Here is a 13,624-nt window from a genome sequence, read left to right on the forward strand (position 1 = left end):
CACAGGAGACGCCTCATGCTATAAAACACACAGATTTTAACTTCACAAGAAAGAAAGCTAAATGTTATTTATGATGTGAAAACCCGCAGTGCACTTCTGAGGGGTGTGTGGGCCGCCGTCCTCCCTGAGTCATTTCTTTAAGACTGCAGGAGACTCGAGGACAGTGAGGGAAAAAGAACCTCAGGGTAGATTGTATTTTAATCTGTCCTGATCCTCTCACCTCCTGCAGACGTCTTACCCGCCCACCCACTACATCCGCAAAGTGCCCCAGAGAAAGATCCACTACTTCACCTTCCTGCAGATGATGCAGCTGCTGGTGCTGTGTACGTTTGGCATGTACCCGATACCGTACATGAAGATGATCTTCCCTCTGCTCATGATCCTGCTAATTCCAATCAGGTACGACTGCGGCATTTTTTTTGTCTGGGCAAATTATTTTTTTGTCAAGAGGCTTTAAAGCGGGATGACATTCAGCAGAGGCACAGGTAACGAAGGGGCCGCGTCTGACCTGAATCTGCCTCGGGATGAAAAACCTGTTCCAGCCACAGTCAGAACCACCAATCTCTCTAACAGCTCCAGTGACGGGGAATAAAACAGACGGATCTGGTTTTATTATATCATATTTTATTTCAGTAATGAGTTTTGTGTTTCAGCTGGAAACATCTGGCAGCCGAGTCGAGATACAAATGTTTTGTGCCGCAGTTCATCGCTGCAGTCTTATTAAAGAGAATGTATGAAAACAGAGGCTGCGGATCGAACAGCAGATGGGCGCAGTGCATTATATATGATATTTGTAAAAATCACAGAATAATTTACAGATGCGCCCTCGTCTGCTTCAAATTATAGTGGAATATCTTAATAAAACAACACGGTGTGCAGTCGAAAAACTGTTTTTTCAGTTTAATCTTTAGTATTTTCCTATTTTTGTGCATTTGGTTGGATTTCAGCTGGATTTTCAGTTTGTTTTTCAGAGTAACACACTGAAACACACAGTTTGGGGTTCACTACCATAAATATACCAGTATTAGGGATTCCTTCCATCGACTCTGCTGCAGCGCTCTGGCCACACAGATCCATTTCACACCGTATTTATAGAACCACATCTGGCAGGATACAAGTCAGATTAACAACATGAATTATTACCGCCTATTTAGTGTTCAAAATGATGAACTTTATTGTTTTTTTGTGAGTATACGCAATGAATATGATGCTTGCAACTTGCAAAGTAAGAAGAACCGCAGCTTCCAGACATTTTTAGGGGAATGGAGGTTGTAAAGGTGGAAAGTAAAAGTGGTGACATCACACCCCGATCAGTGATTAATGATTTGGTGTTCAGGGGTATTTTCGGGTTTTTTATGGCGGATTGCGAGTAAAGAGACAAACAGGAAGTGGGGGAGAGAGAGAAGGAGGCACGACATCCAACAGAGGGTCACTTGCTAGAACTGAACCAGCATCATTGCAGGTCATTTTGCATTCACAGTCTCAAGACCAGCCGAGTCATCTCCTCTATAATCGGCTGAGATTATGTCAGCAAGTAACCACATTTAGTTTAATTTAATGTTCAACACTGCCTCCTAACTTTATTTCGAATTCGGGTTTATGTCTTGAAACACCAACGATCAAACCAGTTAAGTTGTTGGATGTAAAATCCCCAAAACAACAAGCTGAAAGACTCTGACGAGCTGACGGTAACAGCTTTTATGCAGAAGAGACATGTTGTTCAGTTCAGTGCTGTTTTTCTTTCTAACTTTACTGCATTAAGTATCATTTTCTAGCTGATATGCAAAGTAAGCAGCATTTTCCGACACAGATCTGTAGCGGCATTATGCACAATCACATCCTCGTCCATCAGCCGTCACTGTAAGGTTGATTTGCTCTCTTGTTCTGCTGGTACTACTGAGAAAGGGAAGTGATGAATCACGTCTGATAAGATCTGACATTTTGATGGTGTGATGTTCTCTCGTCTCCGCCGGACTAACATGAATTCTTTTCTCCTCTGTGTTCAGGAACAACGTGCTTCCTCATATCATTGAGGCCAAATACTTGGACATAATGGATGCACAACACATGTAGCTACGGACGGAGACGAGCTCTGGATCCACGAGAAAAAGACGTCTAGAATTTAAAAAATAAAAAAAAGAGAGAGAGAGAGAGAAAGAGATGAGATGAGGATTTAAAAAAAGCAAATGTATTTTTCAATGCAAAACTGTATGGAAGCAAAAAAAAAAAAGAAGAAGAAGAAGAAGAAGGAAGGAGGAAGTACCGACTGTTTAGATTTTTGTATCCGATAAGAACATTCTTACAGGTGAAGCACTGGAAATGTGGGAAGTCGCGCGTGTGTGAGGAGGAGAGATGAGCGCCGTGGGAAAATGTTTTTTTTCCGAACATGGACTGACAGCATCTCTCCGGAGGGAAAAAAAAGTTCTGCAGAGAAACTGGAACCGCCCAGAACTCCCTGTTTCACCTCCGTTTGACCCCTCGTTCAGTGCCATATACCTCCATGTTCTCCTCTCCTCACACCTTTTACATTTTAATGGTAACATTTTATCCTCACTTCTGTGTGTTCATCTGTGTGATAAGCTATGGGTAAGTGCTTCAAGTACTCACTAATACTGTGTAAGGAATACAAAATGCTGCCAGTGGACATTAGAAAGGTGTAATGGCACAATGTAAGTATGAACAATATCTTTTTTGACACTTTGCACTCACGCTGTGTTTGTACACTGTCATTCGGGTCAATTTTACATACTTACACTGTGTTGATAAGTACTTCAATACTTTTCTGATGAGCGAATAAGCTGATATGAACGCTGCATTTAGGCCACTGCAAAGTGAATCTTTACCTTTTTGTATTGCTGTCATTGTGCAGTGTTCAAACCTTGACATTCCTGCACCTTTTAGCTGTGATTCTCCTCTTTTTTCTACCAAGGACACTTGTGCTCGTACATGTTTAGTTTCTGAGTCATTCCAGCAAATGTCAGTGTTCATTTTAGGTAAAACACAGTCGCCAGAATAAATGTTGTCTATTGACGTTTCTGTAAAACCACAAAAAAACTGCAAGTTTGTGTTTCTTTAGGTTTTTATGTCGGGTTAACGCTGTTGCTTCTTCTCTAGGAAGGTTTAGGCACAAAACCCGCTTGGTTAGAGTTAAGAAAAGATAATATTTTGGCTTAAAATGCCTGTTTTGTTCCTAGTTTTGGTCTCCACTAACACAGCTGGAGATGCCCAACTTCCTCCAAAGAAAACCCGGTGTAAGTCGTCACAAACTTGGCAGGAAACGCCTCGACTTCTCATCCAAAATATAGTTTTTCGGTGCCACAGAGGCAGCTGAAGGTGTCCTGACTTATATATATAGATATATATATTTGTTTCATTGTTGCCGGTTTTCCTGGAGATTTTCCTTTTATCACCTTAAAAAGTGGCGTCACACTTAAAATATTGAAACGGATGCCGTATCGTAGAAATGTTGATATGGTTCAAAGAAACGTTAACATCCGACATTTTATTCTGGCGAGAAAAAGGGAGTGTGTGTTTGCTTATGTTTGTGTGTGTGTGTGTGTTTGCTTATGTTTGTGTGTGTGTGTGTGTGTGTGTGTGTCCCTCATCAAGCTTCCTGCCAGCTCCTCAGAAAAAAAACCTCATTGTTTAAGGTGTAATTTAAAGTCTCAGCTGAAATAAAAAAAAAAACATACATTCCACAGGTATATATATATATTATATATGATTATTTAGAACGACAGCACAAACCAAAACATATAGTGAAATCTTTATCAAATTATGAATATATTAGAATATATTATGGCAATATAGAAACAAAAAAAAGTATTTTAGGTTGAATTGAGATAGAAAAATATTTATTTATCGTTATCTTTTAAGTACAGAAAGATAATTTGGTGTCTGTTTGCTCCTTTACATTCCACAGTTACTGATTCTTGTGATCTTGAGTGTGTCGTCTTACATCGGGCTTCTGCCGCAGTGTTTACATATCAGAGTTCCCTTCCAGCTCCATGTCAGAGTCCAACACAGTTCTGGTGCATTGCTTGTAAAAAAAAAAAAAAAATACATAAGTAAATGAACGTCAGGTAAAGGTGGGAAATGAAAGCTAAAAAAGAAGACGTGTGGGCTTTGGATTCAACAAAATGCATCCCTCTTTTTTCTTTTATGTGAACAAGTGTTCCAGGATGAGTTTTAGAAATAATCCGGTCTTGTTTTTTCTATTTAGATGTTATGATTAGATCAATGCTTGCAAAACGTTGTCATGTAATAAAAATCCAGAACGTCTGGAGAGATTATCTTGTTATCTACGATACAAAATGAGCAAAAAAAAAAAACAACAAAAAATAAAACAAAACCAAAAAAAAAAAAAAAGATAATTTTTAGGCACCGGTTTGCATTTAAAAAAAAGCATGACTCATCTGGGGTTTTTTGATACGATGTGATGCCAATGGTCATGTATCCTACACACCAATAAATGAATAATAAAAAAAAAAAAGCAAGTCAAACAGTAACTTCTCAGTAAACCGAATGCAACGCTCAATATTCAGCAATACTGTGTATAAAAACAGAACTTCACTGGTTGGGATCCGGGTTCCCCCCCCCGCAGCGGACCCGTCAGTGAAGCATAGACCAGGCCAGCTGTATTTTTTTAAAGGCAGCAACCTTTTCAGTCCGTCCTCGTGGTACACAAAGCTGCTCCGCGCTGATTCAATCATTGCGCACGTCATGGAGAGAAAAGAAAGAAGAAAAAAACAACTTTTGCCTGTCAACAGTGCCACAGGATTTTATTACCGGTTTAGTTGCTTTCCCAAATATCCAAATGGCAGCTCCCTCATGCAGTTCCGTTCAACTTTTTGTCTTACAGATGTGAGAGATGTCCAATTTAAGCAAGACGTCTCACGCCGAGATAGCGAGGCGTGAAAGGAAAAAAAAAAAAAAAAAGCTCGGCAGCATTTACATAATCCTCGGACTAAAGCTTAAGACGGCACGAGTGAGAGAAGAGACAGAGAGAGAGAGAGATTGCAGAGGTATGAAGTAATATGTACAGTTTGCAATGCAAAGTTTAGTTTCTATCAACTATCCATTTATAATCCATGGCAAGGTATTAGTTTCTAACTTTGGACCGAGTACAGAGGTTTAACCATTCTTCTTCTTACGTGACAGTATCGTTGTTGTTCCTTGATATCTTCTCTGTACCGATGATTTTTTGGAATAGCAGCAAAACTTCTCTCAGATGACTCGAACATTTGGATTCAGAGTGAACGACGCGCTCTGTTTGTGAAACCTTTGACTCCCCTCTCCTCCTCCTCCTCCTCCTCTTCCTCCTAAATTGGATTTGTTTGAAAAATTGCGTACTGTGGTGTTTTTTTTTTTCTGTTTCCTTTCCTGATTTCATATAGCCGACAGTACTTTTTCTAATCATGAATGTAAGATGTGTGGATTTTTATATAGCATACTAATTTAGGTGTCAAACAGAATCTGTAATTTTTGTCAAAAAGATCAGCTATATTTGTAAGCTGTAATATGTAAAAACGAGAAAAAAAATGGTTATCAAACAGAATGTGTTGGTTTATTATAGTATATATATATACTGTACACTGAAAAAGAGAGACTATCTCAAGCTGTTTGCCAAATAAAAAGTAGTAGTGATGTAAATATCTGTGTGTTTGTGTTCACTGGGCCGCAGCAGGCTGCGTTTAATGTTTTATATGGATATTTTTGGCCTTTTAAAGGAGGATTTCTTGTAATCTTAATGAACCTACTGAACATTTCTGCAGTCCAGGGGTTCTCAAAGCTCCAGGGGTCCTTGAGGAGGGTTCCAGGGGGTCCCGAGAAAAAAAAAGGAATAATTCATTTTCACTATAATTCCAAGAATATGACTAGTTTGATCAGGAGCTTCATACACTCTTTGTAATAGCACATCTAAAAACATAATTCTTATCAGATGGGGAGCTGTGGGATTAAATCAAAAGATCATTTTGGGGTCAGTGGTTTAATTTCGATGTAAAAAGTTTGAGAGCGATTCCGCTGATGGCAACAAGGTATCAAAAAAGGTCAAGAAGTTAAAGGTTACATGTTTTATTTCAGTTAACTGGGCGATCAACTTTGATAAGTAACCTCAAAACTTTTTGGTACACTTACTGAGAGACTGCATTTATGTTGAGACAGATTTATAATCTTGTTTATGTCGTCTTAGATCACAGAGTGCCTGATTTAAATCCACATTTTGCACATTTTTAAATGTCATTTTATTGATTTTAACAAAGTTTAGTCTTTTATCTCTATGAAAAAGAGGTTTTGAAATGAAAACTACTTCCTTTGTTGAATGCAAAAAATAATCAAATCTAATCGGCAGATTGACTGTGATTGTTCCCAATCAATCAGTGGAGAAATATAACTAATATTTGTACTTTACCTGAGTATTTCGAGGCTACTTAATACCTTTACTCCACTATATCTCAGAGGCAAATACAAATTCTTATTTTTTAGATCACTTTTAAGCATTTTTGTCTTTACTGGACAGCAAACAGCTGCAGAAAGAGGGTGGTCTGTGTTTTTTTATTGAACTGGCGATGTTGTGATGTTCGTACTTTTTACTCCTTGTCAGAGATACGTGACTCTCACAAGACAAACACACGACAAACATGATGAACATCTCACAGAATGTGACGCTTTGCTGTCGATAATCTGCCCAAAAGTAGAAAAAAATGAGCTCAAACTTAAAAATCCAGAGCTTGAAAATTAAATACGCAATTTAATTCAGCAATATTAATCCAAAAGCATGACACATTAACTTTGCTTATGTCAGAACATTCATGCTCCCAGAGGATGAACCCCTTTTCACATTTGTACTTTACTGCATGGCTTCTCCTCTGGTGCCACCCTCAGGACAAACTTTATACCATACGCCAAAACTGAGGCTCTCTGTGCAGCCCCTCCTCATGTGTGATGACGTCACGTGTTTTGTATAATTAAACATCACACAAAACAAACAAACAAACAAATCCACTAAAAGTCATTTTGCCGGCACAAAAGCTAAACTTTGCACTTGTATGCGCATGCGCAGGAGAAGCTCAGCTCTGCAAGTCATATGAGAGGAGGCAGGACAGGTGATTAACAGCAGACAGACAGGTAGAGGAGGACTCCCGTCTGTCTGCCTCCTCTTGTGGGCCTGTCTGTGTGTTTTTAGGGGGGCCGGGTCATGAGACTGCGGGGCTGGGTCTCCTTCAGTAAGCTCGCAGCTGGATATCTGTCCTCAGCATCCTGCAGGAGGAAGCAGCCGGCAGCAGCAGCAGCAGCAGCAGCGACTCTCTGCAGACAGAAACACGTGTGTCGCTTCAGTCAGTCCGGAGCCAACATGGCAGAGGAGGCGAAGAAACTGGCCGCTTATGCTGCTGTGGATAACCACGTCCAGGTACACCTCACCTGTTATATTACCTCCCCACAGGCTCCATTCAAGATGCTGTTATTTGTTATTTTAGCTAGCACGCTAGCAAAAGTTAGCTAACACGCAGGCAGTGTAGCCTAGCTTAGCTAACTTATTATCTAACTAGCACGCTTTTGGAGGGAATTAGCACGCTGTTATGCATGTTTGTCCCGAGATAGTGAACTAAATATACTACCAGCCGTGTTACAGCATGTGTTAGACAGCATTAAGTGATGGTTGTCCTCAAATAGATGAGCTAACATGTCCTGACAGAGGCTAACAACTTTGTACTGCTGCTGTAATTCATTGAGTTTTAGATAATAAAGCAGCATTTTGTCTTTTTACAGGCTGGATAGTGAATGTGTGACACAGCAGGAGGTTATTTTGATTGTTCCACGTGCTTGAATCAGACATTTAAACCTCACACATCCCAATAATTAGCTCATAAAAATGTCAGAAACAGGAAAAGTTTGCCTCCAACATGTGCCAAGAGCATTTTACCTGGAGGTGTTTATGGTGTTTTGTCCTTTTTACTGTTTAAAAAAACAAAAAACACCATGATTTTAATCAATTAAATCAACTCTGACTACTGTTCATGATATTGGAAAGCTGCAACGATTAGTTGATTAATCATTTAGCTGATTTAATTGCCAAATATTGTTAGAATCAAATCAAAATAGACTTAAAAAGATCATTATTTTCACCTTCTTAAATGTCAGGATTTGCTACCCTTATGACACAAATGAAGAGTATGTGGGCTTTTGGTCTAACACTGACATTTTATTGACTGGACAGTTTATCAGTCAATCTCAATAATCAGCAGATTAATGTAAAATGAAAAAATTAGTTTTATTAGTATCATTAATTTCAGCCTTAAACCTGGAGATGGCGGTGATGATCGATGCTTATAAATCAGGTTGTATTCATGTAAAAACAAATATATGATTTGACTTTATCCCCTAAACTTTATCAAAATTAACTCAGAGTGTATAAATCTTTAACGTGTTCTATATTAAATGCATATAAAACAACATGACAGACACCTGCAGGAATGCACAGATCTGTATATATATGCTGATGTAGCTCATGGCAGGTTTTTAAGCTCTCAGCCACTTTAATCACTGCCTGGTGTAAAATGTAGCGCGGTGACATCAGTGTTGAGTTCGTCTCCCGTCTCTCGTAGAACAACCAGGTGGTCGGAGTGGGCAGCGGATCAACCATCGTCTACGCTGTGGACAGATTAGGTGAGTGGATCCATCATAAACCCGAGTCTGGTTCAGTTTAGGAAATCTTTATGAGCACAGGGTTGAGCTGCGCTGCATGTACGCGCTTCTTCACGTTTGTGTTTTTCTGCTTCATCGTTACGAGTTAAACCAGCGCGCTAATGATCCGTGTTGTTTGTTCCAGCTGAGAGAGTGCGTCAGGAGAAGCTCAACATCGTGTGTGTGCCCACATCCTTCCAGGTCGGTTTGTCCACACACAGTATTTAGCAACAGCACGTACTGCAACTCGTTACCACACAGCATCTTTTCTTTTGCCTTCCTATAAAAATGTGCTGTTTCCTTTTCTTGCTTTTTTTTTTTTTTGTCTCACTTCCCGGCCGTCACATTCTCTCCCGTCTCTCTCGGCTCGTCCTCCCACAGGCCCGTCAGCTGATTCTGCAGCACGGCCTCACTCTGTCGGATCTGGACAGGCACCCAGAGGTATGAAGAGCTCTTCTCAAATTGAACTGAAAGCCTGGGAAATGAGGAAAGGGCCACAATATGTTGCCGCTCAAAAACCTGTCAGTTTGAATCGGAGCTGCTGTGAAAATTATAACGTGGCGCGGATGGTGGAGCTGACGGTTACGCTTTGGTTCGCTTTGTTTTTTCCTGCTTCAGTTGTTTGTCTTTTACTTTCCTCCCGCGCAGCTGGACGTGGCGATCGACGGGGCAGATGAGGTGGACGCAGATCTCACGCTGATTAAAGGCGGAGGGTGAGTACAGTTTAACACTCGCAGCAGAACTTTAAACTTTTGTCTCCTGTGATTTCCGCCTCACGCTCGTCCTCTCTTCGCCTCACAGCGGCTGCCTGACTCAGGAGAAGATCGTAGCCGGCTGTGCTAAACATTTCGTTGTCATCGCCGACTACAGGTGTGTGTTTGTTGGTTCACCTTGAGAAGGTGAAAGGACAGTTTTGCCGGCCGTCAGAGGGAAAAAGAAATCATGATTCTTCTGTTTTTTCCTCTCAGGAAGGGCTCCAAGGCTCTGGGCCAGCAGTGGAAGAAGGGAGTTCCTATCGAGGTGATCCCCATGGCGTACGTCCCCGTCTCCAGGACGATAGCCAAGCGCTTCGGAGGGGAAGCCAACTTGCGGATGGCTGTCAGTAAAGCGGTAAGTGGCGGATTGGCTTGACTCTTAATTCTCTTTCCCACACTGCCTCTCTGTCCGTCTGTCACAACTCCCGGCTTCTCATGTTTTTATAATATTTGTTTTCATGCTGTACTGTTGGATCTCTCCGGTTCTTCATCAGGAGTTTGCGCTGCGAGCTCGTGTTTAATTTCTCCTCAAATGCCTCTAGCCTCCTCCCGCCTCCCCGTCCAGACAGATTCTCCTGTGACTTGGATTGTAACAGGCCAATCAGAACCGCTGATCTGATAAGACGTCTGACTGAGGAGCGTCACCAGTCTTGAGTTTTTAAAAAGCAAGTCACAAGTTTTCCTGCTCTGATTGGTTGAAGTTCTGTCCAATCACGTCCACGTCTGCAGATCCGTCCAGCACAACACACATCAGGCTCACGAAACTCAGATCGAACTACGGGACGGTTCATCCAATCGCGTCCGGAGGCATTCGAGAGAAATCGATACACGCAGGTTGAAAATGATGAGTCGTTGTACTTTTTATTTTATATGGTGACAGTAAAAAAAACGATCTGATCGTCTTTTCAGAAATGATCTGAACCACTTACACACCACTTAGTTTATTAAAACGTTTAATAAGCATTACATCACTCGTATTATCGCCCTGAGTGCTTTTAATGCAGGCTCGTTTTACATCACGTTCTTTTTGTGACATTAATGAAATCAAACGATGCACCGAATGCAACTCGTGCGCGAGTTTAAAAGTCCTGTGTGGATCTGTAGACGCAGTGCAGCTGTTTCTTCACGCGCGGGTCTGTTTTTGTTCATCTCTCATACGTGCTGCTGATTTAATTCTACAGGTGGTGATAAGATCCAAGACAGGCTGCAGTGCAAACAAACAAACTAGCTTGTTTGCACAAATTAAAGGCTGTAGCTTAATCAGTGAGCTTCACTCTGAAAGCGGCTGAAGAAACCTGACTCGGCTGCTTTTTTGCTGGAAGCTGTTTCTGATAGGCTGGAATCCATCAGCAAACACTGGGGAGAAGAAGACTGCAAGCTAGTAGACGTAGATGTAGAATATCGGCTCTGTAAATGTTTTATGTTGAAGGAAATGCATTCGGCACCTGGAGGACACACACACGCCGACTCTTGATCAGAAACAATGAATGCAAACACCTTTTTGTTTGCTTACAAGAGTCCAGAGTGCAGTGAGGACAAACTAGTGTCTCATTAAGTCTGTGGTGTCGAATCTTAATGTTTTTTAAACGGACAGCAGACAGAAGTGTCTGTCGTTCTTTTTCTCTCCGTGGCTCGGGGACATATTACTTGGTATATTACTAAGTGGACGAGCAGCAGTATGTTTACACCGGAAGCCTTGATGATTAAAGACGGGCGGTTATATAATAATTTTGCAAATATTGACTTCATAATTACAGAGGTCAGGCCGCGCTGAAGACGAGTTATCAGACTGCTAAACCTCCGCTTAGCTTTTTAATTTTGAAGATTTGCGGTTGAAGCTCAGCCAAGATAAACACGTCTGATGGGTTTATTCAGAAAGATGTCAGAAATAATCATATTTCAACAAAATTCATACTAATAAGTGTTTAGTGTTGATTTTATTCATCATTTGACTCTTTGAATGAGCAGTTATCAATGCATTTCAAGGTTTGTGATCAAGTGGAACTCAAATTGTTGTTGACAGATTTGCTTGTTACGAACTAGATGAGGGTAAACGGTCCCTGTCAGTGATTTGGTTGAGTGTCTGAGTCGTGTCTTTTCTGCTCTCAGGGTCCCGTCGTCACTGACAACAGCAACTTCATCCTGGACTGGAAGTTTGAGAAGGCTCAGAACTGGAAGGACGTCAACACCGCCATCAAGATGATCCCAGGTGAGGAGCTGCGGTGATGATGTTGATGATGGTGGTGTAAGAAACATGAACACGATGAACACGCAGCGTCTCTCTGTGTCGTCCTCAGGTGTGGTGGAGACGGGGCTTTTCGTCGGCATGGCTGAACGAGCCTACTTCGGGATGGAGGACGGAAGCGTGCAGATTCGGGATCCTCCAGTCAACTGAGTCGCCTGCCACGATCTCTCACCTCCTCACTCATGAAACGACCTCCACCTTTTACTCACAAGTGCCCTGGTCACGATTTACACCCCTCGGTCTCCGACTGTGTTGGCGCCTCCTGCAGAACTGGACAAAAACTGCAGCAGGGACGTTTTCACACCTCTCAAAAACCAGATACGAGCGAGGATCGCTTGATTTTTCTCATCGCGCAGGTGGTGCTGCTGATTCTGTGAGTTTAAAGTGCCTGATGAGTCAAATCAAGCGCATCTCATATTCATAGATATATATTTTGTTCCAGTTTGGCCTCCTGGTGTCACTGGGAATGTTGGCTCTTCCTGTAATTACCGGGTTTGACTGAATGTCTGCAGCACTGTGGTGAATCACTGCAGTGCTGCGGAATGAACCTAAAGGTGTGCCTTGAGATTATACTTTAAATCCTATTAAAAGAAGTGATGCTATTAAAGGTACATTTACAAATCTCATAATCATACATCAAACTACTGTCGTCTCCCCGGCTGCTGCAGAACGTCCACCAGTCGCTGTGAGCAGTCAGACGGCTGATTTGCCTTCCAGTGTTTTTTGTTTAATTAGATCAGAGGAGGGGGAGGAATCTGAACTGTACACTACAACATAAAGAAGTTTTAATTTCTCTAATTAATATGCTAATTTAAACAGCAACAGGCTCCAAAAATTAATGAGTTCAGTGGCAATTTAGGGGAAACCCTGCGGTGCAGGTGTGAAGCTTCCATTACTCGGTCATTGTTTTAAAGTGAAACTCGACAAAAAGCAACCGAGGCTTTATTTGTGATTGAATATGAGTCAAACCTTCGTGTAAAAGCATAATTACGACGAAAGAGGCACTTTTAAGGTTTACCGTAGTTTCGTTTTCGGGCAATCTAATTTTCAATGGGAGTGCTACGGGCACTTTTACACTAGCATCAAAATCGCTATTTTTAAAACAGTAAGAAGTCTCGACACAACATGAAACTTTGCTGGTAGTATCACCAGTGTCTCTTACTAAAAAGAATGTTTTTGGTCAACTCACGTTAGCAGTAGCATCTCTGGCACGCCGCAGTCATGGCAGACAAAAAGTGTCGATCTCCGAGTGCGACCTAACAGGCAGGAGGTCCACCGTTACTCTCCTGCCTGTCAGGTCGCACTCGGGGATCCAGCTCCAACGGTGAGTAGTTCAAAAACTTTCTTTTTAGTAAACTCTGCGTACACAAACAATGTTCTCAATGCTCGTGTGCATGTGTAGAGACCCTGGTGATACTACGAGAAAAGTTTCAAAATTTGCTCGCCCAAAAACGAAACTGCGGTAAATCTTAAGTGCCTCTTTCGTCGTAATTATGCATTTACACAAAGGTTTGACTCATATTCAATCACAAATAAAGCCTCAGTTGAGATTCACTTTAAGGAGACATGAAACACTGTGATGATACAAAGATCGAAGTGTGAGATTTAAACAGCCGAAATGAAATTTAGTAGACAAGAAACGTGCAGAATGGATCATGTGAGCTTTTGTAGCAACAGGTTGAGAACCATCAAACCTCAGGACGATGTGAAACCTCCCGTCACTGTGAGGGGATCCACCTCCTGCTGATGAAACGTCCGCTGACTGCAGCAGCACATGATTCATGTTGTGACAACATCATGTGACCTCATCTCAAACATGCAGCGGCACTCACAAACACATTTACATCCTCCTCATCAGGACTTACAGGTTACACGTGTGAAATAGACACGACTACATTCTGTCAAATGAGATTCTTTGCAGAGCTGGCTGGAAAATGTT

General features: G+C 41.5%; 2 protein-coding genes across 4 annotated transcripts in view; both read left to right on the forward strand.

Moving 5' to 3' along the window:
* slc4a11 (solute carrier family 4 member 11) overlaps nt 1–5,652 on the forward strand; it is a 107,203-nt gene extending 101,551 nt beyond the window's left edge. For all 3 annotated transcript variants that reach the window (XM_030443429.1, XM_030443432.1, XM_030443431.1), the window contains 2 exons: nt 230–399; nt 2,007–5,652. In XM_030443429.1, the coding sequence (XP_030299289.1) occupies nt 230–399; nt 2,007–2,073 (237 nt within the window). In that variant the 3' untranslated portion in view covers nt 2,074–5,652. The remainder of the gene's footprint in view (nt 1–229; nt 400–2,006) is intronic.
* Nucleotides 5,653–7,037: 1,385 nt separating this feature from the next.
* rpia (ribose 5-phosphate isomerase A (ribose 5-phosphate epimerase)) lies at nt 7,038–12,311 on the forward strand. Its single transcript, XM_030443433.1, has 9 exons — nt 7,038–7,411; nt 8,607–8,667; nt 8,831–8,886; nt 9,067–9,126; nt 9,334–9,398; nt 9,487–9,555; nt 9,654–9,795; nt 11,550–11,649; nt 11,738–12,311. Exons 1-9 carry the CDS (start codon nt 7,199–7,201, stop codon nt 11,833–11,835), a joined length of 864 nt encoding a protein of 287 aa, XP_030299293.1. The 5' UTR covers nt 7,038–7,198; the 3' UTR covers nt 11,836–12,311.
* The last annotated feature ends 1,313 nt before the right edge of the window (nt 12,312–13,624 follow it).

Source organism: Sparus aurata, chromosome 16 (genome assembly GCF_900880675.1).
Source record: "Sparus aurata chromosome 16, fSpaAur1.1, whole genome shotgun sequence".
In the NCBI taxonomy this organism is placed as follows: Eukaryota; Metazoa; Chordata; class Actinopteri; order Spariformes; family Sparidae; genus Sparus; species Sparus aurata.